The sequence below is a fragment of the Syngnathus scovelli genome, chromosome 6 (assembly GCF_024217435.2).
Source record: "Syngnathus scovelli strain Florida chromosome 6, RoL_Ssco_1.2, whole genome shotgun sequence".
NCBI classification, from domain to species: domain Eukaryota; kingdom Metazoa; phylum Chordata; class Actinopteri; order Syngnathiformes; family Syngnathidae; genus Syngnathus; species Syngnathus scovelli.
In genome coordinates, this window is record NC_090852.1 from 19215455 (window position 1) to 19242821 (window position 27367).

General features: G+C 42.0%; 4 protein-coding genes across 5 annotated transcripts; 2 read left to right on the plus strand and 2 right to left on the minus strand.

Moving 5' to 3' along the window:
* Positions 1 to 484: 484 nt before the first annotated feature.
* Positions 485 to 1983, minus strand: commd4 (COMM domain containing 4). The gene is made up of 8 exons (XM_049723805.2): positions 1866 to 1983; positions 1613 to 1684; positions 1473 to 1538; positions 1359 to 1398; positions 1159 to 1278; positions 995 to 1075; positions 759 to 935; positions 485 to 677 (listed from the first exon to the last, which is right to left on the minus strand). Exons 1-8 carry the CDS (start codon positions 1866 to 1868, stop codon positions 637 to 639), a joined length of 600 nt encoding a protein of 199 aa, XP_049579762.1. The 5' UTR covers positions 1869 to 1983; the 3' UTR covers positions 485 to 636.
* sema7a (semaphorin 7A (JohnMiltonHagen blood group)) lies at positions 1968 to 11703 on the plus strand. Of its 2 annotated transcripts, XM_049723791.2 has the most exons (16): positions 1968 to 2046; positions 2361 to 3358; positions 3930 to 4069; positions 4405 to 4446; positions 4515 to 4619; positions 4753 to 4834; positions 4953 to 5063; positions 5416 to 5558; positions 5674 to 5852; positions 7769 to 7877; positions 8087 to 8282; positions 8484 to 8596; positions 8929 to 9074; positions 9147 to 9205; positions 9578 to 9901; positions 10631 to 11703. In XM_049723791.2, the coding sequence occupies exons 2-16, from the start codon at positions 3169 to 3171 to the stop codon at positions 10645 to 10647; spliced, it is 1956 nt and encodes a 651-aa protein (XP_049579748.1). In that variant the 5' UTR covers positions 1968 to 2046; positions 2361 to 3168; the 3' UTR covers positions 10648 to 11703. The 2 variants fall into 2 exon arrangements, with proteins under 2 accessions (XP_049579748.1, XP_049579747.1); XM_049723790.2 differs by having other exon boundaries at positions 9578 to 11703.
* A 1404-nt stretch (positions 11704 to 13107) lies between these two features.
* Positions 13108 to 16551, plus strand: islr2 (immunoglobulin superfamily containing leucine-rich repeat 2). Its single transcript, XM_049723786.2, has 2 exons — positions 13108 to 13255; positions 14014 to 16551. The coding sequence occupies exon 2, from the start codon at positions 14023 to 14025 to the stop codon at positions 16141 to 16143; it is 2121 nt and encodes a 706-aa protein (XP_049579743.1). The 5' UTR covers positions 13108 to 13255; positions 14014 to 14022; the 3' UTR covers positions 16144 to 16551.
* Positions 16552 to 17328: 777 nt separating this feature from the next.
* On the minus strand, positions 17329 to 26475 carry stra6 (signaling receptor and transporter of retinol STRA6). Its single transcript, XM_049723792.2, has 17 exons — positions 25814 to 26475; positions 24981 to 25047; positions 24538 to 24620; positions 24327 to 24460; positions 23399 to 23565; positions 22888 to 23013; positions 22753 to 22823; positions 22577 to 22647; positions 22445 to 22506; positions 22219 to 22381; positions 22072 to 22147; positions 21680 to 21813; positions 20227 to 20344; positions 20007 to 20108; positions 19756 to 19919; positions 19297 to 19434; positions 17329 to 18131 (listed from the first exon to the last, which is right to left on the minus strand). The coding sequence occupies exons 1-17, from the start codon at positions 25882 to 25884 to the stop codon at positions 17917 to 17919; spliced, it is 1962 nt and encodes a 653-aa protein (XP_049579749.1). The 5' UTR covers positions 25885 to 26475; the 3' UTR covers positions 17329 to 17916.
* Positions 26476 to 27367: the final 892 nt, after the last annotated feature.

Genomic DNA, 27367 nt, shown 5'->3' on the forward strand with positions numbered 1-27367 from the left:
AATTGTGAAACGTAAACATCTTCACTAGTTGTTGTAAACGCTGCAAAGAAAGGCAGCGTAAATATTGACTAAAGTACTTACCACGAACCAGGAAGTAGACGTCACTTCTAACTTTATTTATGGAACAATTCGGATAACAGTTCAAGTATATTTGTGTTGAGGGGTTTCGCTTCGAGGCAGTGTCGTTGCGCTTGTCACCAACGCGTTTACACCAACGTGCTTGTTACCAAACATATTTTGTAACGTTACCGCCAGCAAGCCATCGCGAGATGTCATTTGGAAAGGGTTCTTTTAATTGTGGTTTTACAAAAAAATATATATTTAATATGGGTCCTGCTAATACATGGTTATAAATATGCTAAAGTCATATTTGTTTAAAAGCCTTGCATTACCCGAGGGGTAAGCACAGTGACGTATACCGCAATGCATGCTGGTAGATGTAGTCAAGGCACAGTTGTCAGTGGCAGTAGGATAGCGAGTCAAGTTATACATTTAACATTTTTATTACCACGAGAATATTCAGGTAGAAAATACAACTAAATATTAGTTCAAGAGCAGTACATTAGTACATTTAATCAGAAATACACACACACAAAGAAAAAATTGTAAAAAAAAAGCATTTGTTTTTAGCTTTGGTCATTGTAAACCATTCATCATAGTCTGGGCTTGTTTGAGCTCTGCAAGAAATGCACAAACAACAGAAAATGATTATGACATCATTGGTTGCCAAATGATTTGGGATTTGTAACGGGACAAACCTGAAAGTAACACTCTGAACTTGTCAGCGGGGAGCGAGACCACTGTGCTTTTTGATGAGCCCGACTCAGCGTCTTGAGCCTGTAGCTTTAGCTGAACGACCGCTTTGTTGACTTCCTTCATCTCGCTGGAGCTGAGTGTGTAGTCCACCCGCCAAGAGACTGCCTCTAATCGACCCACTGAAATTCAGAACAGATTTATTGGCATTCTTTGTCGGAGTGCGCAATTTAATACTTACATCTCAAGCTGGTCTCTCTTAATTTGTCCTGCACTGCGGAATGCTTATCTTCATATGACTTGCACAGCCCCATTGTGTGCTCTGAAAGAATGATCCATATATATATACACACATGTATAAACAGGCGCACCTCAAATTAGAATACTGAAAAAAATCTACTCAACCCTTAGGCAGACCGAGCTGTTGCAGCTCACTGGATAAAGATTCACTGTCGACATCATGCTTGGCCGCACTGGATAAAATGAAGCTGAGCACGGCCACACTAGCTTTGATGTCTCCACTGTCTGCGAGACACATTGTCGCAAAATCACATTGTGTCACAGAAATTGATATTAGCAATTATTTGATGCAGAAGATAACTTACCAAACTTTGCATCAGCTGTAAGCTTTGTAACTTTGTCATACTGAAATATTAGTAGATAGCACGTTATTACTGGTTACGTTTGAAAAACATTTGGGAGAGTGGGGCCATACTTACATCAATACCTTCCCCGAGCAGACCTTTCAGCACTTGGGCGCAAAGGAGTTTCATTTTGACACTAGACTAAAAGAACAGATAAGAACATGATACAATTTAAATGACAACTTGTCGCGTTGATAAACCCGTTGAGTACTCACAATTTTTGCCAGGGTACTGATTTCGGCAAGTACCCAATCGGGGCAGTCCAAATCGCCACAGAATCGGAACCGCTGAAAGAAAAACCATCACATGATGAGCCACAGCGACTTGCAAGCCATAATTCCATTCTGCTAGCCATTAGCTGAGCGATGATCAATTTGGGCAATATTAGCAATCGAATACAGTTTGGCAAAGTTTTGCTCCATTGCATTACTTGCCAAATACACAGATAGAATGAGAATTTGTATTTACCATTGTTTGCTAACCATAGACGACGAGACGGGATGCGGAAGTGGCTTGCATACTTGACAGCTGATTGGTTAAGAGAGTGGGCGGGGCGTCGCTCCACACGCATTGGTACGCAGTGATCCTCGCTTTACGACGCGTTCCGAGAGTGCAGCAAAATGACGAACCTTGCTTTAACTGCTACATAGTAACACAGCATTTAAGTTACAATATAACTTATTTGGATGAAATGCATGACCATCATAACCTCAAAATGTTGTATGACATAAACATAAACCGAGTAACCAGTGTACTACTTTATATTTCTAGGTATCAAATGGATAGGATTTTTTTTTTTTGTCTAGAATATATTACATGATTCATAGCCAACAGCATCAATCACACATCTCGTCGCTTTACAAATCGCTTTTACCCCATACACGATATAAATTTTTGAATGTGGATCATTATTGAAGATATTTTGCTCAATTTTATGATCGAATCCGGCCAATGTTTTTCCAGGTTGAATACAACAGCACTCAAAGGATTACATAACAACCATGACCAGACATAAACAGGAATTATCCTTGGTACTCAAAGGACTACGTAACAACCATGACCAGACATAAACAGGACACACCCGATATTGAGTATTTGGACCAAAAAGCTCTTTCTGTCACGCCAACACCAAACATAACAATGTTGACATTTTCATAGTCGATTAAATCATGTCTGCATCTGATTTCACATGTTAAGACTTGGCTATGGAACGACAACGTGCAAAAGCCCAAGAAACCACATGAAAATTATTATTAAAATTAAAATTACACATGGATTTCAGAAGGAGAAATCCTAATACATCATTTACATTAGCAAATATGGGCAAGCGGTTTCTTTTATTACTTAGTGGCCATGTTTAATGCAAAATATAGTATATTGTCGTTTGACATAAAAAAGGTATCGTTAGGATTAAATAGATGATTAAAATAGTAATAATTACGAAGTTTTTAAAAATGGTCTGGTATTGAACTACATTTAGGTTGAACTGTTCATCATATGTGGAAGTTGGCTTGTAAATAAAACATGTTTCCATTTTTAAACCACGCGTCGAATGACGCGTCGCATTGGGTAATGCGATTCGCGCTTTCCTCCAAATGCCATTGGCTCCACACAAACGCATAAAAATGACAGGAAAGCCTTTCTAGGACGTTGATAGCTTTTTATTTGCCATAAATCAGCTATTATTTAACATCCACTTCAGTCTTTGGTTTGTCTGGCTCTTAAGTAGTTTACTCGAAAGGGCCATTTGTTAACATTCAGCAGTGGGCGTATGCTGAGTGTAGAAAAGAGGTTTCTCCCGTGCATGCGAGTCAGTCGCTGGACCACTGATGCATGCGAGATGAAGCTGATTCCAAGTCTTTTGCTGCATTTTCTGCCGTATTTTCCTTGGAGCCTCCACGTCAGCTCAGAGGACACGCCGATCTTTGGATCTAAGAATATCCCAAGACTTCTGAGTCAAGGTAAACCTAAACACCTTTATGAGATGATGATAATTAAATGTAAAAGTAGAGTTGGGTAATTAAAGAAATGCCTCGCTATCAGTAGCCACAATGTGACATTATTAGATATATTTTAAAAAAAAAAACACCAGCAGTGAAATTCTATTTACATTTTTGTTCTATTTATGTGAAGTAGCGCTGAGAAAAGTTCCCAATATTTTGACCCTATTTTTATTAAAAAAAATTATCAATAACAAACATTGTTGGATCAATAATGATCTGTTTGGTGTTGAGCAAATGTTTTCTCCATTCTTCTCCATTTCTACATTTTTATCTCCAGGAATCTTACGAATGTTTATAAATGCAAACATATTCATGAAGGACTTTCATCCGACTGAACTGTTTAACCTTGGCGAATGTTCACATTCTGCTGATCTTTACCAAGGCGCAATTGTTGACACAGCTGTTGCATTTGTGTGGTTGTGCAGGTGTGCCGAATATTGTGGCTGGCGTTTGTATTGTTTTCCAAAATGTTGTGATGACCTTCACTCACATCCTTGAATGGAAATATTGTTACTGCTTTATCTTCCAGATGTCATCAGAGGAAATTTTTTCCACCCAGCCTATCGAAACCAAACAGTTTTATTTTATCATGAAGACTCCGGGGAGACATACGTAGGAGGAACTGACTTTGTGATCCAGCTTAATTTGGATCGCTATGAAATTGCTCGGGTGGGTGCCGCTTTTTCTTTTCACTGCACTTTTTCATGGCCATCAGCTCGCACTCTCAAAGTCGTTGATGCAGCAGAAGAGATAATTAGATTGCGACCTAAAAGATTAGTATCTCTGTTGTGACGCACTCAGTGCTTCATCATGGCTGACTTTTGGAAACCTTTCTATTTTCCGTCACTTGCAACTGTTTAAAATGAATTCATCAAGACTTGACTATTATTCCACAAGCCATTATCATAAGTGCCATTTAAGGAAAATGAGTGTCAATTAACAGCAACACAAACCTCCATTTGTGGACACTGCAAATTCATTCATTAGTTTTTATGTCCATGCAGGAAATCCCTCTGAAGGCTACGGGGGAAGAGCCGTGGCAGGAGGTTGGTAACCATGAAAATGTCTCGAATGATGTGTGGTGCGTGGAAATAATAAGATGCCTGCTGCACAGGGCCCTTGCGAATATGTCATCACTGTCATCGAGAAGTTCGGGGACAGTCTGTTTGTCTGCGGGACCAACGGACACAGGCCTCACTGTTGGAAGCTTGGAAGTTCTGTAAGTGCATCAACACATCTGCTGCCGTTATTATGGGCTCAGTGCAGGAGCCATTAAATGCCACTTTGTGGGCAATTGAAGGTTTGTTTGATGTGACAAACATCCTGTTGACTTTGGGCTGTTCCACTTTCAGGCCACTGATACGATTGCGCATCGGGAAGGGACGGGAATCACACCGTTTTCGTACACGCAGAACGCACTGTCCCTCACAGTTGGTATGTTAAGTGGCGCCTCTTGCGTGTTTCTTCAAGGCATGAGAATGTGATGTGTAATCCCTGTAAAAGGTGCCTAATAATAGCGTGCCGGTGCCTGGTTTTGTGTTTGCTATTTTAGAGGGCGATCTATACGCTGCCGCACCGCTGGATACTGATGGAAGCTCCTTGCAGTTCAGAAGGATAGCAGGCAGGAGAGGCAAAGTCTGGATGTACGACAGCTGGGTCTCGGGTAAATTGTTTACAAAAGTCCTTTATATACAGCAGTGTCATTATTCAGACAAATCCAACAACAGCAATTTTGCTTTTGATTTAAAGCAACCATACAAACGTTGTCGCCCACTAGCTTAATGCTAACACATAGGAAATCCCATAGACAGGCTAATAATTAGCATCAATAATTGCAACGTTATCACATATATAATAATATAGAAAATATATAATATTATAACGTGAAATCATTATTATTTGTATTTCTTTAGTATTTAGTTTTGATGTTTTTGGGGGACTCTGGATCAGATAAGCCTGCCTGCTCTTTACGTCCTGGACTTTGACTCATCAGTATCAATGTCCTCCTCGTACAGATCCCACATTTGTCTCTGCCTCCTGGGTGAAGCGTAAAGACGACCCCGAAAATGAAAAGATCTACATCTTTTTCCGCGAAAAGAACTCTGACCAAAACCCGGAAGCCGATCCGTGGATTTCCAGAGTGGCCAGAGTTTGTAAGGTACCTTGGACAATAGACCTGTGACACAATTTGCATCTATCTCTTTTCAACATCCACTATTTAGCAGCACAGCCGTGGCGGAAAACATGACAGCCTTTTGTTTGCTATTCTCCAGACTGATGAAGGCGGATCAAAGCGATTTTTCCAGAACACGTGGACATCTTTTCTCAAGGCTCGATTGGTGTGCGGCTTTCCAGAAGAGTCCCTGTATTTCAACCGGCTGCAGGACGTCTACGTACAGCATGCCCCAGACTGGCGGGACGCAAGGGTTTATGCCCTCTTCACCAGCAGCTGGTTTGACACTTTCCCTTTCTTTCATTGCGTTGCGTAGCAACCCAAAGTGGATGACACCAAATGCGAACTCAGCATTTCTAAATGGCGACTAACATAAGTTCTATGTAAAGGTTATGACTTAGTCCTTCTGCAGAATGTACGGTGCGTCATCGGTTGGTCGATGGTCACTTCATTAGGTACACTTGCAAGAGAAGAAATTATTGTGGTAACATACATACAATATGGTAGTAGCAGTAATTATATATTTCTTTATTTATTAAGAATGCAAAATAAAATAATGTCATTGTTATTATATAAAAGAATAGTATCTTATTTTTTATATAAACTAATTAATATTCTATCTTGTGAATAATAAAAGTAAATGTTAAGCTATTGATATACAAGCGAATAATAATAATAATAATAATTTATGATTAGTATATCATATTTTGAATAAATTAATCCAATGATTAAAAATAATACATCATTATACAATAACAATCAATCATTATAATGCTGCTGATGATGATGATTGTTTTCAACATTAAAAAAATATCAAACTAATCAGACTTTCAATAATGCTGTCAATAGATGATTATTATTTTTACAAATAATATATAACTAATAGAAATTCCCTGACAATAACTTTGTGTAGCCAATGCATTCTATATTGGATGAGGGAAAATAAACCTTGGTTAACCTCGTCAGACCATCCCTGTTTCATCTCCCTAGTGAAAACGACATCTGAAATGAAGTTTCGAAGGAAATTCAGCGCAACCCTGTTTCAATAACTCAGAGAAATTGAGGAGTGGAGTTATGTAATGTCTTAAAGATTCCACTGTGGCTCACTCCCTCCCACGAGTATTACTCAAGCACGATGAGTAAACATTGGACTTTTAATTTAGATGACCCGTGACCATACATGAAGCAATGCTTATGGTTTCTGACAGCCACAGTAATCACGTTTCTGGTCCCCGTGGGCGTCACGTGACGTCATGTGACGGGGGCCAAAAATGACGGGCAGTTTTGAAAAGTCAAAGTCAAAGTCAAAGTCAAATTCAGCTTTATTGTCAATTTCTCCACATGCCAAAGACACACAAAGAAACCGAAATTTCGTTCCCCCCTATCCCACGGTGACAAGACATGGCTCACAATAGACAAACAAGTAAACAAGTATAACAAAAGCGTGCTGAATAAATAATGAATAAATAACACAACAATAAATAAATAAATAAATAAATAAATAGGAGGAGCAGAAAAAAAAGGAGCAAGTGCGCGTACAGCAGACATTCCCGAAAATAGCGCAACAGTGCCGCACGCTACGCAGAAGGGGGTAGCGAGTTCAGGGCCCTAACAGCCTGGAGAAAGAAGCTGTTGGCGAGTCTGGTGGTGCGGGAGCGCAGGCTCCTGTACCTCTTCCCAGAGGGCAGAAGGTCAAACAAAGAGTGAGCCGGGTGACTCACATCTCTGGCAATCGAGGTTGCCTTGCGGGCGACATGGGAGGTGTAAATGTCCTTCAGGGAGGGTAGCGAAGCACCAATAATCTTACCAGCCGTATTCACTATGCGCTGCAGGGCCTTCAAGTTCTGTTCAGTGCAGTTACCACCCCAGACAGCGATGCAACTGGTGAGGACGCTCTCAATGGTGCCACGGTAAAATGTAGACAGGACTGCCTGAGGAGCACATGCACGCCTGAGCTTCCGCAGGAAGTACAAGCGGCGCTGAGCTTTCTTTGCCAGTGACGAGGTGTTTTCGGACCAGGAGAGGTCCTCACTGATGTGCAATTGTCTTCATTTTGAAATTTTCCCCAAAAATCGACTTGTACTATAATTGGGTGAATACAACAGAACATGACCATCTCACAGTCCCTCCAAGTTTTGTCACGCTACATCCCAATCAACTTTATTCACGTTTGACTCCTCCTATTTATTTTACAGGAACGCCACTGCACTTTGTATTTATTCCATGGAAACTATTGAAGGCATTTTTAACAACTCCACCTTCAAGGGCTATGACAAGGCTGTTCCCGAACCAAGGCCGGGAGCTGTAAGTGCTATTTTTATGTGTCACATGTGGTTGAGCTGTGTGGCCTTGACAAAACATGGAAGGTTTATAATTATTTGTGTGCATCACCACTTCTCATCAAGGGTGGTTTCCAACTTCGGGTTAAGGCGTTCATCACTTGTGAGTGATGAGACAGCTTACTAGCGAGAAGAGGCGAAGTTTACGAAAAAGTATGTCTTGTGTTGTTTCAGTGCGTACGCAACAGCCGCCTACTGCCGCTAGCCACCGTCAGCGTGGTGAGAGATTATCCCGAAATGAGCGACTGGGTCCACACTGTGCACCACACGAGTCCTTTCTACGTCAGCAACGATAACTACACCAAAATAGTCGTGGACCGAGTCCAGGCGGCTGACCTGAGCGCCTACAACGTTCTGTTGCTGGCCACTGGTAGGTTACATCCTGTTTGTCGCATAACAATACATTTGTTGGACTATTTTCTTTGGCTAATTTTGTTTTGTTTGCCGAACACATCCTGTCCCTCAGTCCTCACTACTAGTTTTGTGCTTTTTGCACTGCAGTCAATTTGCAATTGAAATAATTTAGTAGTGACGCACTTGACTTTTTTGCGATGCTTGTCATATCCGACAGACTCCGGGAAGATCCATAAAATTTTAGAGTCCGGATCGGAACCTTTCATCATCTCCCAAACAGAAATCCCAAGTCAGTCCAGCATACAGTCGATGAAACTGGACTCTAAAAAGGTACAGCTCAATAAAAACTATTTGTTGCTGTTCTTGAAATCTTTTATGAGCTAGCTGTGCATATTTACTAAGTGCTTTTCAGCAAATGTTTTGCTTTTCGATGGGGGGTTTGAGTGTGGGGGGTTTGAGTGTACTCCCGAGCTCTTTATCCTGTTTCAACTTCACGTGACTTTAATGTTTTTTTTAAAAGCATGTAAAACACCCACAATGGTGAAAATGTTGTTAGATGAGTACCTGCGTGTCAGTCTTAAGTGAAAATGAGCAGAATTTCCAATTAAGCTCTTGTATTCTATTGTATTGTTAAAGTTGACACATTTTTTGTTTTCGCCTAGAAAAAACTGGTGGTGAGTTTCGCAGAGAAAATCTCGGTGGTGGACCTCCGGAGTTGTGATGAGTATAACAAATCCTGCGAGGACTGTGTTCTGGCTCGGGACCCCTATTGTTCCTGGACTAATTCTGGATGCACCCCGACTGTCCCGTAAGTCTGCAACATCGAAGAATTAATATTTCCTTAATTAAAGGTTGGATGCTTTTCTTTTCTTTTCTACAGTGAGGGCATTCAAAATATTGTTGATGGGAGAACAAGCGTGTGTTCTGCAACCACATCAGGTACTCAAATACTAAATACCATGACGGGTTCAGGTCCCGCTATTTTGCAGATATATTTATTTGTCCCTATGTAACTCAATTCAGTTTATTTGGGGATGTAATTCCACTTTTGGCAGCACACAATTGTCTTTAACACTGTTCAAAGAAGAAGAAGAACCAGGAAGTGTTTCAAACAGCCTCGTTTTTGCTGTAGGGATTAGAAATATTTTTTAATATTCTCTCTATCATCCTGTGTTTTATGCCTACAAAAAGAATAGGCTATTTTATTATGTCCATTATTGGGCATGATTATTGTTATCATCTATATTGGGGAATGCAAGTTACCACATAATGCCATTGTTCTTTTCTCCCACTTGGTCTTGCCCTTTTAAGACTATAATCAAGTAAACCGGACCAGACGAAACGCCGCATTGCCCGTAGACAAGGATTTGTTGATTCTGCCCGCTGTGCCCATGGGTGTCCCTTTCTACCTGTCGTGTCCCATTGACTCTTACCACGCCGTCTACACGTGGAAACACGGAGACCAGAGCATCCCTTGCCTCCAGATGCACTCCATCTGCCTGCACCTCATCCCCGCCATGACCCCCGAGAGCTACGGCAACTATGACTGCGTCTCGGAAGAGAGGGACTACGTCAAGGTGGTGAAGAGATATCATCTCACCGAGCAAGATGGCCGACGTACCGAGGGCCAGCGAGGTAAAGCATCGGCTGTAGTAGCACAGACATTGTGGATCACTCTCGGACTTAGCCTTGCCTTGTTTTTAAACGGAACTACTGAGTGAGAATGTGGCTGCAACATATTCACCTCACGATCATCAAACCAGCTAGAAAGCTAAAAGAAAGTTCTATTTCTGTCATTTTTCTGTCAATTCACTACTACTACTACTGCTACTACTTTCCTACTCCAGAAGGCTTTGGTGCCAGCTTGTAGCATCTTAACGCATGATAGAAGAAAAAAAAAAAAAAAAACCACTAAGATTCCGCAAAGAGTTCAACAAATAGCTCATGATAGAGTCCGAAGAATACATAATAATAATAGAAAATAGTGAACCAAGAATAGATCCGCCAGGACAAAATTCTCTGCTTTTAGCGGTCCAAAGTTTTTGTTCAAGTTTTATCTTGTGTTCCAAATTATTTCAAGAAAAGTGACCATATTATCAAGAGGACTGCTGTTCACTACCGTGGCAAATTTGAATGGTTAAAAAAAATTGCCAAGATCATGAATCGACACTACACGATAAACACTAACACAACGCATTCCCTATGAATTATTCCAGTGTCTAATTAATTTTCTACAAGTAGCGCACTAAGTAGCCTTGTTCTGACAGCGACAGAAATGCCAGTATAGTATTTTGCAAGTGATATTTGAAAGGTGAAACTGAAGGAATCCCCTTGTGTTTGTATGTGTGTCCTCTGTGCCCTCAGCTTCATCCACAAAGTGAGTGAGTGCTCTGGAGTTCTTGTTCACAAACAGTGAGTCCCGCACATGTTGAGACAGGTGGTTTAGTCCACAAGGAGCAGTGCAGTCTGGCTCTCTTCCAGCCTATTGGACGAGTATATTGTGTGCACCCCCTCCGAGTCCTTGGGTGAATCTCTTTGTTTTGTTCCACCCCACCTACCTACCTACCTACCTCTCCTGAGAACAACTCACGGACAAGGAGGCCTTTGTAAAACGTGCAATAAGGCAGCCTTTGTTACTGAAAACCTTCTCAATTCTATCGATTTTATTTCAACTACTTATTTTTACTGCCCTATCGTTTGGATATTTTTGTAAAGATCTTTAGATTCATATGAATTATAAACTATATTTATTAGCAAATTGCATTTTGGTAGAAATCTTTAAATGACGTCTATTGAAGGGAAACTAAATGCAAAAATGTTCTTATGTGGCACTGCTAGTCTAAACATGGTGTTCTGTAATATATTCTTTACCTCTGCGATGGCTAATATTAGCTCGATACCGATGAGGAAGCAGTCGAAATGTCACTTCGAATTGCGAAATTGCTGGTTGGCAGCATGTGATTATGTATCATGCCCCCACCCACTCTACAAACCAAATTTGTTTTGCCCGTTGTTTCCATGCGTAGTCACATGAGGATGGTGCATAGAAACCTCGAGGGACCCACCTGATGTTTATCAAATGTATGTTTGCTCAACTCGCAAAAAAAAAAGGGATAACAAACAGTTGGTGATAGCAACGCCGTTGGAAAGCAGATCATCTACGTCATGGCAATCTTGCATTTGGAAAGCTTAGCTGATCGGATTTCGACTAGTCTTGCTTGGCTAAGCACTTTGAAGAAGCTCTCCAGCGTCACTATAATCAGCTGTAATTTTGTATGGCTCTGCACGACAGATTCTGTTGAAGGCCGCTGGGCGTAAAGCGACCTTGAATCTCTGGGGGGGTCCGCCACTGTTTAGGGCAACTAATTGTCCTGTTTCCTGTGAACAGTATGTACAGGAAGGAAGCTGAAGTAAAAATAAAAAAACTTTGAACAAAACCACATTATTTCTTTCCAATCTGGAAACAACTTATCATGACTGCAACACATGTTGGGACTACGGAAGTTCCTGACACAACCAGGAAATGACGTCAATGTATGTTGACCACTATACAGCATTGCTGCAATTATTATGTTTGTCAGTGGGGCACTTAATTGCGGCACAATACGTCACAATACTCAAACTTGTTAACAGCAGAGGTCGTTGTTGTCCTATATAACGTTAGAACTTGTACTGTACAGCTTCACATCAACTAGACGTCTGTTTTGAGATCATTTTAAACAAACAGCACTCTCACTGTATTATTAATAAATCCTACACATGACAGATTGTAATAGTGCACAAAACTGCAGTGCTATGAAACCATTTTTTTTACGCACTTGATTCAATACAAAAACTGAGAAGATAAATTGGGATTAATATGACCATTGTTTATTGAACCTAAAAATGTTTTAATTAACATTATGTTTATTAGTAAATTTGTTATTTGAAGTACTGTATAAAATGATTCATAATAAAACCATTAAAAAAAAAAAATACAGACAGTTGTAATAACACCACATCAACAGTAGGTGTCACTGTTGCTTGAAAGAACTTGAAAATGCCTGAACACAAGGGAGCCAAAATCATCGGCCACAAATTTAGTTTACACTTAATATTTATACAGAACCAATACAGCTGTATAATAAATAAATTAAACTTAATCTGGTTTCATGTAAATAATAATATGATCATTTTTGCGTCGGACATCACATTGAGAAGTGTTTTGATATTTTGCTTCTCTTGTGTAGATGAGGCAAAAAAAAAAATCATGCAGTGGATTCTAAAATTATATATAACAAACTCAACCGATCTGCATTGTCAAGAATCATTGTAAAAGCAGATTTTTAAAAAAATATATTTTGTATTCACTCTCCTTGGATTGTGTATGCAATGTACTGTGCATGCATACAAAAGGGCATTCTGTAGACTGTACATTAAACTGCACGAAAGTGATATGCGGCCTTCATGTGCAGCATCTTTGAAACTAATGCCATTCTTTTTATCCATCTCTTATGCGTGCGCGCTATATTGTTGTGAAATGTTCTATTCGTTTCTATCCAGACACAAAGGGGGGGACTGCACGCGAGCCGAATGAGGTCAAAGATTATGTTTAGGTCTGACTGATCAATTAATCATCAAGCTCGTCAATTATTCATTTGGTTGCAGGACGTGGAGCTGCTGTATCTTTAATAGAGAAGAGGCGCGCGGGATGTGGGAGAGGCTGCGCGCTCCCGACGATGCCTCGGCTGGCTGCTTGGCGACGGGAGCGCGCGTGCAGAAGATCCGACACTTGCAGCAGAAAGAGAGGGAGAGTGGGGGGGAAATCACCCACGGACCGCAAACTGCTCACCGGGACCAAAACATGTTGCCTCCATCGCCCTCATCACTGCAAAAGTCATGTGAATTGATCCACTCGTGAGATTGTTTTCCCACTTCTTCTGAAGCTTTTTGGATTGAAAAGTCAACTGTGATTGATAGGAAGCGCGGGACTGAAGTTACCATTGCACAGTAAGTCTATTCAAAATTTAATTTATCAGCCAGTTATTGAAGGAAGTAAAAAGTAAAAAAAATACAAAGGTTGGATGAATTGTGAAAGAAAATGTTGGTAATAGCGATATGTGAATCTTTTTGGTGTCGTGTTCAATTGTGCTTGAGCTTTAATGAAATATAAATTTGATATACATTTTAAATGGGCAGTATGAAGTAGTGGTCTGTCTCACAGTTTAGGGGTTCAAGGTTCGAATCTCAGCTCTGTGGATATTGCATGTTCTCCCCATCCTTGCATAGTTGCACTTTTTTTTTTTTTTTTTTTTTTTGCACATACAAAACACAAATTGTCCATAAAATGTGATGGTGAATGGTTGTGTGTGCATTCTTAAAACTGTCCAAAAAGTACAAATAAATGAAAATACAATACAAATAAAATTGGAGTCAAAAATTGGACCAATCTCCTACTTTGGGCAATTTGACCCAACTGTTTGGGTTTTGCACACAAAAATCAGAGGTGGGTCAAGTTGACCCAAGTACCAATCTGTTCCAATTTTTGGCCAAAATTGGGTTACACGTTTTTTTTTTTTTTATTCAACAGAACAATCCATTTTTTTGGTTGTTTTGTGCAAAAAAAAAAAAAAAGGGTCAAATGTATCCAATTATGTCTCTAAACCCATAATTGTGTTCTGTATTCCGAGTGAAATTTTCTCATTCAAATAATCTATAATGTGCATTTCCGTATCAAAATCAGTTTTGTTTTTCTTTATTGCTTGCAGGTGCATAAAATGGCGGCGAGACACGCGGCACTCGTGGCTTTGTGGCTGACGCTGCTGGCAAAAGTGCACTGCTGCCCGGAGCAGTGCAGCTGCCTGGACAAACAAACCCACCAAGTTGCCGACTGCGCTTCCAAAGACCTGCTTGCCGTGCCCGTGGGTCTGCCTTCCAGCGTCACCACGTTGGGCCTCACGGCCAACAAGATCAAATCTCTGAAAAGCAAGAGCTTCGTGGAAATCACCCAGGTCACCTCTCTCTGGCTGGCCCACAACCAGATCGTTTCCATCGAGACCAACACGCTGGCCCCCTTGATCCAACTGCGCAACCTGGACATCAGCTACAACAAAATAGTCAACTTCCCATGGGAGGACTTGCAGAATCTCACCGCCTTGCAGCTCCTCAAAATGAACAACAACGAGATGGTGAACCTCCCCAGGGATGCCTTCTCCAAGCTCAACGATCTGCGCTCTCTGCGCATCAATAACAACAAGTTCACCACCATCGTTCAGGGCACCTTCAGCGCTCTGTCCTCAATGTCCCACCTGCAGATCTCCAACAATCCCTTCTCTTGCTCCTGCAGCCTGGAGTGGCTGAGGGACTGGATCGCCACGACTCAGATCTCCATCCCCGAGGCCAGTTCGATTCTGTGCGAGTCCCCGGATCACTTGAAGGGTGTCCTGGTTACAAAAATCCCCAAACTTGACTGTCAGGTTCCCGTGGTCACCATAACTTTCCAGCCCGATATTGGTAGCGCGGAGCTGCTTGAAGGCTCCACGGTGGTCTTGAACTGTGACAGTAAGGGAAGTCCAAAACCGCTGGTTAGCTGGGAGGTGATTGCAGGGAATCAGAACTTCTTGTTCCCTTTGCCCTCCACAGGCGAAGTCAACGACCTGCCGATCAACGACAAGACCACCAACAATCGTTTCCTGGTTTTTCAAAACGGCACTCTGGTCGTCCCTCGCCTGACTAAAAAGGAAGACGGGAATTACACCTGCATGGCGGTGAACGATCTGGGCAAGGCCGAGAGCACGGTGCAACTGTCTCCGGCGGTGAGCAAAAAACACGCAGCGGTGGATTCCACGGTGGACAAAATCCGCCCATCCTACAACAAGCCCACCCTGCCCAAGAACTCCAAGAACAACGTGATCAACTGGTCCAAGGGCGAGGATAGGACCAAGATCAAGCCCGACGGTCCTTCAGACAAACAAGATGACGCCCTCGAGGAGGGGGTTTCCAAAGACCCCGTCTTCGCCAGCAAGTGTGGCGTGCGAGACGGCAGCGAATACGTCTCCAACCACGCCTTCAACATGACCCTGGACGACCTCAAGCAGTACACCTTTGATTTCGGCGTCATCGCCCTGGAGGTGTCCGAGACGGAGGCGAAGGTCAAGCTGAACCCGCTGCAGCTCGCCCGAAGCAAATCCAACCTTCACCTGAGTCAAAGCGACAAGACCGAGACGGTGGTGAGGGAACCCGCCGGTCTTTACCAGTCCACTTTGGGGAAACCCGGCCCGGACATGCTCTACATCTGCGTGGACACCGGAAATGGACACTCCGTCATCAAGTGGTCCAACATTGAAGAGGGGGTCAATTCATATCACTTCACCGGATTACACCCGGGCACCAACTACACTCTTTGTCTCACCTATGGAGGACAAGACTGTCAAGTCCAAGTGGTCTTCACAACCAGAAAGAAGATCCCCTCCCTCCTCATTATTGTGGTGGTGAGCATCTTCCTCCTGGGCCTGGCCACGGTGCCTCTGCTGGGGGCCACCTGCTGCCACCTTCTCTACAAATACCAAGGGAAGACCTACAAGCTCATTATGAAGGCGCACAATCCCGACCAGATGGAGAAGCAAATGACAGGGGACTTCGATCGCAGGACGTCCTTCGTGGAATCCGAGAAGACCTTCGACCCTAGCGAGATGGGCGAGGGGGAGGAGGAAGCCCCCGAGGGAGAGGGTGAAGCCGAGGGCAGCGTGGCGACGGAATCCATCCCCGGGTCTTCATCCAAGACCAACCAGGAGGAGTTCGAGGTTGGCTCGGAGTATAGTGACAGACTACCGCTGGGTGCGGAGGCGGTCAACATCTCCGAGGAGATCAACGGAAACTACAAGCAGCCAAGCCGCTGAGAACCTGTAAGATCCTCTTCTTTTTGATTCCGCCAAATCTTTTTTTTTTTTTTTTTGTCTTTACCTCAGAAAAAAAAAACAAAAACAAAAAAACTCACCCGTCACTGAGATTGTAAGCGGTTGTTGTAATGTTAAACAACGTGGCGCTAATTCACTGCTGTTCTGCAATTACTCTACCGGCGACCCCCAACCTTCTTGAGCCATGGCACATATTTTACATTAGAAAAATCTCACGGCACAAAAAAAAAAAAAAAGTCACAAAATACGAAGCGTATTTATTTTGATGATGGATTCGCAGAGAAGGGCATTTCATTGTTCATTCTTACATTCAAAATAACTGTTGGACCAATTATGTACAGTCTCTAAATGTGATTTGGAATCACCAAGCACAAACACATGCAAAGAAAATTGACAAAATAACAATCTTTTAAAGACATTTTTCATAATCCGATTTAAAAAAAAAAAAAGCCTCAGGTAATATTGCCGCACGGATGCCAAACATGTTGAAAAAAAAAAAAAAACACACCAAACGACTCCAAGGAGACTTTTGTCCGAATTGTTTAATCCTTAAAATGTTGACCTTGAATTTCCATCTCATTCTACACGACGTGACGCTTTAAATGTGCGATTGATCAGCCGAGCGAGCCATCAACCTATATCATCCATGGCATGATGCTGTTTTATTACTCGTGTGCTTTTCTTCTACCAGTGTAGTCCTCCTAGATGACTTGATTTTGTTGTTAGATGCTGTCCATCTGTACTGTGAAGTGTAAACAATTTTTTAAATTTTCAAATGAGTTTCTATGAAGCCGATAAAACAAAAGGACGCAGGAGAGCGTTCACGGGCTTCTCTGTTCTTGTACTTTAATACCTCGTGAGTTTTTTTGTGAAATATGTCAAACGGAAACAAAACGTGAGCTTTCAAGATTTTTGGATATCATTTCTTGTGAGTGGAATTAATAAAACGTTTGAAAAAAAAAAGGCTTCTCGGGAATTTTTCATTGACGTCACAGACAAAAAAAAAAAAGTGTAAAAATGGTGACGAAAACACCTCTAGCCATTTTGACCGCGGAGTTTATTTATTTTTAGTGGCTGCTATTAACTTATAATATTAAAAAGAAATCATTAAATATGCGTACGTATCCCTCTGTTTTGATAAACATTCCATATTGACAGACGACACAATTAAGCAAGTTTTCGTGTTTATTTTATGTCAATAATAAGGATATTCGCGGGATTTTCACTTAAAATTTGACATTTGGCAAATAAATGCAAAAATATCTCTCAACGGGAAATAGAGAAGATGCAGCAACAACAGGAAAAGGCAGGTAGTGTTCTTTTTTTGTGCCACAAATAAAAATATTTCATTTTCCTGGTCATTCCTAACTTTGTTATTTATAATTACACAAAAATTGAAATGCAATTCGAAAGAAACATGATTATATAATTGTATAAATAGTCAGGTTCTGAAATAAATACCTTCTCAAAATGCTGCTTATCACATTCATTTGGGTACTTTGCATGATCTGAAGTGATGACAAACTTCACCTTCCTATATTTTGAGTAGAAGCAAATAAGTGGAGGATTTCACATCATGATGGATATTGGAGACTGTGAGGCCCCCTCCCATGTTAGCCACCTGTGGAGAACATGCACAGAACAAAGCACAATGGGAGGCACTGATCTCTAACTGCGGCTCTATACAATGAGTTGGTGGGGCGGGGGTGATAACAGAAGCGCATCATTCATCACTCGCCGTGCAGGCCTCATTGTTCAGTTGCAGGCGGCCGCCTCGGCCTCCTTCTTGACGCTGCCCTTCAAGCTCCCGTTGACAAAGCTGTCGGTGGGCGCGCGCTGCTGGAAGTGCTTGCGGGTGCCCACCACTGACGGGTTGTTGACCAGCGTGAAGAGGAGCTGCCAGTGGCCCCGAGCTCGCTTGGCACTGGACACCTTCGGGTGCTTTTTCTCTTGCTGGACCAGCTGGATACCTGGACATGACAAACAGACACACTCAGAGAAGTAGTACTCAGAATACATTTAAAGACTTTAATCAGTCAAGATCCATTTACAGTACTTTACAGTACTTTCTTAACACCAAAAACTACTTTCCTATCATAACGGGGCTTTGGCGCCACCTTATGGCATCCTGAGTATTAGAATGGATTACAGATGAATGTTGGATTTACTGAGTTATTATATTTGGACTATAGGTAAAGTCATAACTACATTATCAACAAAATGCATATTTCGAATCTTTGATAAAACGGACCCCTATTGACGATTGTCTCTTTGCAGGTGTCCCTAATATTGTGCTGAGTGGTAAGTGTGCGTTTTCTCTTCTCCGGAATATAATCAACGCTAAAATTTGAAGGGCCCAGAGGAGCACACAGATACGATAGGAGCAGTAATAATAGAAAGCAATCATATTGTAATCCTCCAGACGTGATGGGAATACTCGCACGCAAGCACGCACGCACGCACGCACACAGGTCTCGCCATTAACACCAAACGTGTCAGTCCCTCGACTACATGAATAGTAACCAGGCAATTAGCGCGGCTCATCTGCGTAATCGGCTCCGAAAGAATTCATCGATGTAATACAACACATGATTGTTATTATCGCTAATTCATTAAGCAAGCTGGGTTATTTTTCACATCTTAAGGTCCCTGATGTATTTTTCTCTTTATAGCTCACTTTATTGGATGACCTCCTCATTTATCATTGCCTTATTTTCCCCTCCGAATTCTAATTTCGGCGTTCTTTCTATTCTTTAAATAACACCTTTCAACTGATCATGTTTGGCCAAAGTGAGCACACCGATAGAAGCGCTGAATACTTTATGTCAAAGCTTTATTGAGACCATAAGCCGCAGGACTGTGAATTATTCCACGCGTGACTCAATTTGCTCCTCACATATTAAATCAGCTCGCCTTTCATTTCTGCCGGGCGTGCTAGACGCTGTCCTGATGGGATTACGTTTTCGGGGACCCGCCGCTGAATTCTAAAACATCGCCAAATGACTCAAAGTGGTTTTGTTGAAAAACTGGATGTTCACGTTCAAAACAAATTCGTCTCTTGTTATGTTGCTTAGAATCAATATGGTTTTTTCTGCAAATTCTACATGAGCTGTTTTTTCTCTAAGTGCTACACACCCTCTTCAGCATCCCGTGACCTCTGCACGACATTGTTCTTCTGGTCTGCAGACTGCAACAGCATCCCGCAGAAAGCCTTCATCACAGGGTGGGACTGGCTCACCTCGATCTTCAGATAATGAGCGTAACAGCGGTAGGCTGCAGACACACACAGGAGGTGGAAAGAGGAAGAAGGGGAAAAAAAATCACTAAACATGCAGCGCAGCGCTCCATGTGAGCTTTGAGGCAATCACACATAATGACTGTACAATCATGGCCCCCCCCCCCCCTCCCTCCCTGTTTTTTTAGCACCTGCTTTTGCTGACAACAGATGCCATTTCAGAGAAGCAAGTGCAATTAGAGTCCCCAGCACTGCATTGCATATCGTACAAGCTCCCAAACAAGAAAATATTTCCATTCTCTCAGCTCAGAGGATTTTTTTTTCCAATGTTTCCACAGAAATGGACACACGAGGCTGACCTGGATCAAATGCTTCCACATTTCTGTTCAGAAGACTGATGTCCATGCGTCCCATGTGAACAATGTTAAACAAAGCTGTGATGATCATGCGCCAGACTGCTAGCAGCACCCCGATGAGAACATTGACTGGAAACAGCAGGTAGGTCAGCAGGAAAAGGTTGCCCCTAGAAGAGAGAGGCGGTTGACTCGATAGATTTTTACAAAGAGGGACCTTATAAAGTTAACAATGATAAAATAAAAGTCCACATTACCTGTTGTCAAGGTCTCGTGTGCCAGCCACCCTTTTGATAAAACAAAACCTGGAAGTGATATGCTGAATCAACACTGCCAGGAGAATCATCAGCCAGAAAGGCCTAAAGGGACAAAATCCCCAAACCCTCTTGTAATGTTCATTTTAGAGAGAGACACACGTGGAAAAACACACAGCCTCATGCAGACCTAATGACATGGTCTACCAAGGTTTATTCTCACCACATGCTCCACAGGATCTGAAAGAGGAGCAAGTTCTGTCCGTGTAGGATGGGCATGAGAATGAGGAAGACAGTGATGAGAAGACAGAGGAAGAACACCATGGTTTGCACAATCATGCCTACAATGGGGAGAGAGAGAGAAAGAGAGAGATTGCATCTTGAATGCATCCAACTACTCCGTCGTTTTAAATCAATTACTAGAAAATGCATTTAGTTACCAATTAAAATGAGACAATATACTCCCCAAGCACTTTATTCGCCTGCGCAACTTAATGAGATCCAATACAATGCCTGTATCTGTATTTTAATGTTATTTTCTGTACAGGTTCTGTAGGCTTATTCGTATTTGTAATATAATAAGTGTTTAAAGGGACATTAAACCAGGCTGAATATTATATTGTATGATTGGTCGGTATTCAAAAATTATTCTATAATTCTCCTTTGGAAAAAAAAAAAACCTCATTAGTGATTTAACGGTATTTCTGATTTACTGACGCCCACTTAAGGAGTGGCGTTTGCTTAATTGACATCAGGCTGACTACGTCAAAGAAGGAAGTGAAGGCATGTTTGGACATGAAGGCTTGTTTTCTGGCTTGCTTACGATGCTTAGCCAACATATTGTTTTGGAATACAGTCATATTTGAACGTTTATGGCACCTAAGATGCATAATAGTTGCCTTGTGGCCGAGTGTAGCAACACGCCGAAAGAAATTAACTTAGTCGTGGACCGCGTACCAAATCAGTTTCGGATTAATGACCGGCCGGATTCCAATTCAGTTTTGGATAAATAACTGCAAGACAACCCCCGGAGGTCGTTTTTTTTATTTTTATTTTATTTTTTTTAATAAACATTGGGACCACCGGACCTCCAATGAGGAGGCCGAGCCTTGAGATGACTGTGACCGTTTAAAGCACCTCCTTTTCGGATAGACGGCGGAAATGTAAGTTAAATGAACCCAATTTCACTTGACTATATAACAACGCATCTGCGAATTGTTTTATGAGGTTTTCAGGGGTTGAAATGGGTCTAAGTAGAAATTTCCACGTGCATTTTGAGGTCCGTTGATCCCTGTTATTTTGAGAGTATAAGCGACGTCTGTACAATGATTTCCAATGGGGAAATCGTGATCGTCTCCTTTCGTGACGTCACCAATCAAGTCATGGAAGCGAGGGGTGTGTGCCTATAGTTCTCATTCAAAGTGGGCATTTGTAAAGGCATGAATTGTTTCATTATTTCTACAAAATCAATGGATGAAATGGAACATGCTAACTTTTTTATTTTCTTGATCAAAAAAGACATAAACTGGGCTTGTTAATGAAAAATGGGCCATCATTGTGTCCTTTAAGGTGTCCTTTAAAGATTCATCTCATGCATTACGTTTCATGACATCGTGTCATAGCTAATGCGCTGGCTCTTCTTTTATTAAATCTTTTATTTCATCTTCCAACCTTACCGATGCAGACGTGAGCCGCCGTGAAGCTGGTGTATCCCATCCAGCAGACCAGAGCTGGCCGGGAAGCCCGAATACTTCTCTGGCAGTTATAAACATTATAGATATCTCCCCTGTACAGCCCCTTTAGGTTGGCCCTGCAGAATTGAGGCATACCAAAAGCAATTGTCTGTAATAGCAGAACATTTCATTTGTTTTAATAGCCATTTTTGCATCTTGCGGCATTTCATGCAGAACAAATGCTTTTCTGTCCGTCCAGAAGATTACTAGTCCATTATGTCAGAATAATACCCGTGTGCGCTATTGTATTATATGGCAGAATCACAATGTCACACTTGCTTATGGCTCCTGCGGCAAAGAATGGTAGCAACGGATTTTAAAGTGTCTGTTCCTACCGATGGAGGACCATGGACCTCATGAACATTGCCAAGTTGACGAGGGTTGACAGGGTCATCGCTGAGATGTAGCACACTGCCAGAAAAGAAATGCAACATTAGTCAGAGGGATCGCAATGGAATTCAAAATAGAAGCTGCTGGCTCACCCTCGACACACCACATGTAGTAGACCACGATTTGGACCACTTCGTGTTTATCTGGAGAAAGCACGATCCTAAAACCGGCTAAAACATTGGCGATGTCTTCATCCACTCCCATGCGGGCGATTTGGAGTGAAGGCACCACAGCCATGATTAGTAGCAAGCCCACCTGAAATATGAAACATTTGTTACGTTACTCCAGACATTAAAATAAGGTAGCATCGGAGTGTACCTGATAAAGTGTGATAAATGACACCACTCCAGATATGGCCAATTTTAGAGGGAACCTAAAAGCTGTGAAGAAAGGTCAACAATGTCAAGCGGCGCACACGGATATAGAATAAAAACTCAAATGACACTTCACCTTCCTCTGGTGTATAAATGTAAGACATCACCGCATCTGTTATTCTTTGAGGCAGCTTGGGGCTCTCGGTGCTGCAATGAAGGATGAGCAAAAATGAGGGAATCTTGCTCAGATCATGTGACTTACAAGTATTTCACATGTTACACTTATATTCATATGTGAGCAGGCTCTCTGACCTGATTTTCACTTGCTTCTTCTTCTTGAGTAGTTTCTTCACATAGTCGCTGTAGTAGCTGCTGTTTAAATCCTAAAAATGATGTCAGGTGCAAAAAGTCAACATGAGCGGATAAAATGTGGGCGACACGACTTACCTCGGTAACATTATTCTTTTCGGTGCCTTTCAAGCCCTTGAAAAGGAGGAGAGGATACTGGAAACTAAGAAATGCCAAGCAAGCTATTTGGGGCAGGCTGGAGAACAGCGAGTAGTGTTTATGGATCTAAAAAGGGGGGGAAAATAGTTTGGGTCACTCGTAAAATAAGTGACATTACATAAAAAAATAAATTGCAGGTGCATTTTGGTAGTATTTTTTTGCTCTTTTAATAAAGGCTCCATTTAGCTCGGCCTGGCAACTTTATCAAACAGATAACCGTTACACAATGAATGATGGCACTGAGACACACTAACGTGATTAAGTGTTACGAAGCTTCTTAATTAAGACCACCAGAGAGGGGAACTAATTGCATTGAATCAGAAGCATTCGTTGCACAGAAGGAAAAAAAAAAAAGAAGCGGGACGGACGTGGTACTAAATCTGTCAGCCCGAGCAAATGATTGAATATAAATGAACAGACGTTGACTGTGTGTGTTGTGATCGGTGCATACCTGCGGTGTTTTCGGGCAGTCAATTTTTTGCCAAACCAAGACACTGAAGTGCGTCCATGACAAAAGGCTTCCTAGTACGTAGCCGACTTTATTATGCAGGGTGCCACATGCCAGGAGAGGGTAGTAAAGTGCGGGGTAAAAGAACACTCCCAGAATCATCCAGTTCTCTGCAGATGGGCAAAAAGTCAAAGTGTGCAAAAAGTACAATCAAATAATACATTCAGAAACACTTCTGACCTCCATAATCATGCTGATGATTTGACTAGGGGTGTCTAGACTTTTTCTATCCAAACATTAAACTCATAAATCAAAGCAGGAGTTGGTCAACTTTTTTGCTAAGACATTTGATTTTTAAAAATGACAGATGGGCCAGGTCATTAGTAAACAAAGTTAAAAAAAACAACAATGGTAGTTCAAATGTATATTTAAAAAAAAAAAGATCAAAATATTTAAAATGTATTTTAATCAAACATGAATAAATCTTGACTTTTAAAGCCCATATTTTGCAATCCGCTATTCCAAAGCATCAATTTTGAGATTATATTTTAAGCCTTGTGTTGTCTACTCTGTGCAGATAAGGGAAAAAAAAAAAAAAAAAGATTGCACAACATCCTCTGACTAATTCCAAAACCAACTCTGAGTGACTGCAGATCACACTGTGGTAAAACTACTCTACCAATTAAATCTTTAAATCTGGTTTTGGCATTGTGCAAAGTATCGGGGAGGGGTGACAAAATTCAGTGAATTCTTATATAATTTCATTGCAGAAAAGGAAAACAATCCAATGACGTAACCACATGAGCCTGTGAGTACAAAGTTCGTCCCCAATCTCAGAGGACATAACAATGTGTCGCTATCTCACGCCGGTTTTAAAAAAAACAAACGAGGACAACCGCCGTCGGAGGAAGAAGCACGAAAATGACCTCACGTTTGTTCTCAGCCTCCGTCGTGAAGGGCAGAGGGTTTGGTGAGATGACCATGCCGCAGAGTTTGCATAAGAGCACTCCAAAAACAGCCACTGCTAGGCCCTTGTGCTGGGTATGGTCCAGGAAGTTCACCGGACTATGGAAAACCACGAGCCCACATGTTAGCAACGCAGCTGAGATGATCATTCAAAAAGCCGTTTATCAGAGTCTCACCTGAGTAAACCCGGGAGTCCTTTCTGTTGGGGGCCCGTTTTAGAGCGTCTGGCTAGGACCGCGAGGATCATCATGACGACCAGCTTGGAAGAGGAGATACATTAGAAACAAGCGGAGTAGCAGCAACTTGTAAAAGTTGATGTCGATGGAAAAACACAAAAGGCAGTGGCTCATTAGGGACCTCCCCCCCTGTGGATGTGGCATCATTTGTCAAGATCATCGAACAGAGAGAGTTCAGTGACCTTTCATGACCTGGAACACATTTAGGAAAGCCAAGGCAGAAGAATGCCTTGCTCTTAATTGGAACAGCTTTTGATTTGTCAGAAGACGTAAAGTCAACTTCAGGAGGACATTTTGTTTTAGTTGATATTATGTTTGCAAGTGAGCCACATGTGAGAAAAAGTATTTGCTAAAACTTCAATAACATCAAAAAAGAGACTCACTGATACTGCGCTGATGCAGATGTGGTATAGCCTGTCATCTGCAGTGGGGTCACATGGAGGTATTATTCTAAAAAAAGAAAAAAGAACAATCAGTGCGTGTGTTGTAAACTAAACCTTTCACACGTCACCATCAGGACCTGAAATCCCGTAGCGGAGATTTGCATTTAACCCGATTGTTATCGGCGTGACGCGGGGAAACAACCGATGCCCTATGTTGGCGTTACAAGAGCGAGAACGAGGCCCGGTCGGTCGGGACCACTTTCACATTGCAAGCACTTCTCCTGGAGGGCGCGTTACGACATTTCGGGATAGAGTTGACAAGAGCTTCTCACCTGTGCAAACATTGAACCAAATTGGGAATTTGGCTGTGGTTGAAAGAGCAGACGTTGGCATCACATCAAACCACATGTAAATTGAAAGCAATGTCAAAATTCACAACTACAGGCTCGGGGCAGTCTTTACAAAGCTGCTAAAACGCTACATGAAAGCGGAAAGGACCACAACTCAAGGTTTATAGTGGGAATGTGGGATTATTTGACAAACATCCCTTTGTTTTATCGCCATCCCGTCTCACTGGTGAGCTCAAAAAGATTTTTTGTAGTCATATTTAATTTATTAATTGCATTGTGGGAAGTCACCTTTGAATTAACGGCAGACGGAATCTTTTTTTTTTTTTTTGCCTTCCTTTGTCAGATGTTCTCTTTCTAAAACTTTCGTAACTATGTTGTGAAAAATGATGCAGCCTACAAACTCTGACATGAAATATTGCAAACTGCCCGTTCACATACCACACATTTTTCTACTTCAAATACAACACGAGTCATTTTACTCACTCAACGTTAATCTTCTTGGACACGGGGTCATAGTCTGGGTACTCGTAGTCCAGCAGAGCATCCTTATCCATTGCGCCGTCCGTCTCTTTTTCAAACACCCAGGGGAACTTCTCACCACAATTCAAAGCGGCACACTGATGTGATAGTTCCTTCCGCAAAGCCGCGCCAAGTCCCAAGCTTTTTGCCTTGGAGGCGTTCTGGTTGCCTAGCGTTGGGTCAGCTCAGGTGTCCCGGTCCTGTTGTGGCACAGAGGGTGACTGTCACAGCTACGGGCCACGGCGTGCCTTGTTCCCTTCCAAAGGCCCTGTGAAAGGGTACCACGACACTGGAGGACTGGGGAAAGGGTGGGGGGAGGGAATAAGTGGAGAAACGGGCAGCCAATGTGGAAGGCCACCTGCTGCTTACTGGGATTACATCCACTTGTGAGGTGGCATTGCTGCAGTCAGGTGTGCTCGCTTCTCAATCTACAGCTGCGACTGTGTGAGCGGGCCGAGGCGCCCAAGCACGCCATGTGGCCTTCCGTGACGATAACGCGCCGTCTTTTTTTAAGACGAGGTTCAGCCTTGCGTTGATAAGAGACGAACACCTTGATAAGGATCGAGACTGAACTTGGCACTTTACCTTCAATGGATAAATTATTATTTCGATTCCTTAGTCGGTGGAAATTGTCTATTTAGTCTACATTGAAAGTTACTCAAATGCGATAGTTTGTAAAAAAAAAAACACGAGATTGTAAAGTTACAATTTAGTGTACGTTTTGTTAAATCATTGCAATATATGCCGACAAGCTGACATGGTCATAAATCTTATGTTGTGAAACTGATAAATGTTATGCAAATAATATGAAAGTGACTGAAAACGAACACAACAGCGGAGCTCGGGAACAGTATTAAGGAAAGGAATGCTCGAAAAAGCTTAAGTGAAAGCAAAGTGTGTGAGCATTACGTTGCCAAAGGTCATAGCAACACCTTTGCTCCAATTATAATCTTTTACTATGAATAGGACAAAAGTCTTCACACAACTATTGAAATGGCAAAAGTGCACCTGGAGGCAAAAAAGGTGAACTCATAGAGATTTGCTGTGCTGCAATCAGTCTCGGTGCTGAGACCGTGTCCGTTTCGCAACACTGCTTCCATGTCAGTGTACACTCATTATTGCGGGATTATAGCTACACTTAGTTTAGAAAGCAACACAACTTTGCTTCCCAGCACCCCTGAGAAAAGGTTGCTTCTCAAGCACAGTAAGCCACCACATCCAATGTGCTCTGGGCAGAAAAAGCAGGCCATCAAATAAAGGGGTCACTGAACAAAGAATGCTTTGAATGCTTCTAATGACATCACACGGAAGCACTTTGATTGTGCCGGACACTCGGTTTGTATCAGATTTAGGGAGGCTGGCTCAAAAGACCTTTTTAGAGGAAGCAAAGCAAAGTGTATTGAAGGATGCAACATCACTACACCTCACCAATATTCATGATGCTACCACACTTCCAAATTAGCTGACAACTTTGCACCTTGCATTTAATTTAGTTTTATTCTTTTATTTAAAGTTATG

Coding starts and splice junctions, on each gene's coding strand:
- commd4 (XM_049723805.2), bottom strand. Junction 1,076..1,158: donor ACAGCTCGGTCTGCCTAAGG/GTTGAGTAGATT, acceptor TCATTCTTTCAG/AGCACACAATGGGGCTGTGC. Junction 678..758: donor GTTCAGAGTGTTACTTTCAG/GTTTGTCCCGTT, acceptor CATTTCTTGCAG/AGCTCAAACAAGCCCAGACT.
- sema7a (XM_049723790.2), top strand. CDS start 3,169: ATGCTGAGTGTAGAAAAGAGGTTTCTCCCGTGCATGCGAGTCAGTCGC. Junction 4,447..4,514: donor GGGAAGAGCCGTGGCAGGAG/GTTGGTAACCAT, acceptor CCTGCTGCACAG/GGCCCTTGCGAATATGTCAT. Junction 5,559..5,673: donor GAGTGGCCAGAGTTTGTAAG/GTACCTTGGACA, acceptor GCTATTCTCCAG/ACTGATGAAGGCGGATCAAA.
- islr2 (XM_049723786.2), top strand. CDS start 14,023: ATGGCGGCGAGACACGCGGCACTCGTGGCTTTGTGGCTGACGCTGCTG.
- stra6 (XM_049723792.2), bottom strand. CDS start 25,884: ATGGATAAGGATGCTCTGCTGGACTACGAGTACCCAGACTATGACCCC. Junction 21,814..22,071: donor AGGTCCATGGTCCTCCATCG/GTAGGAACAGAC, acceptor TCAATTCTGCAG/GGCCAACCTAAAGGGGCTGT. Junction 19,920..20,006: donor ACACGAGACCTTGACAACAG/GTAATGTGGACT, acceptor TCTCTCTTCTAG/GGGCAACCTTTTCCTGCTGA.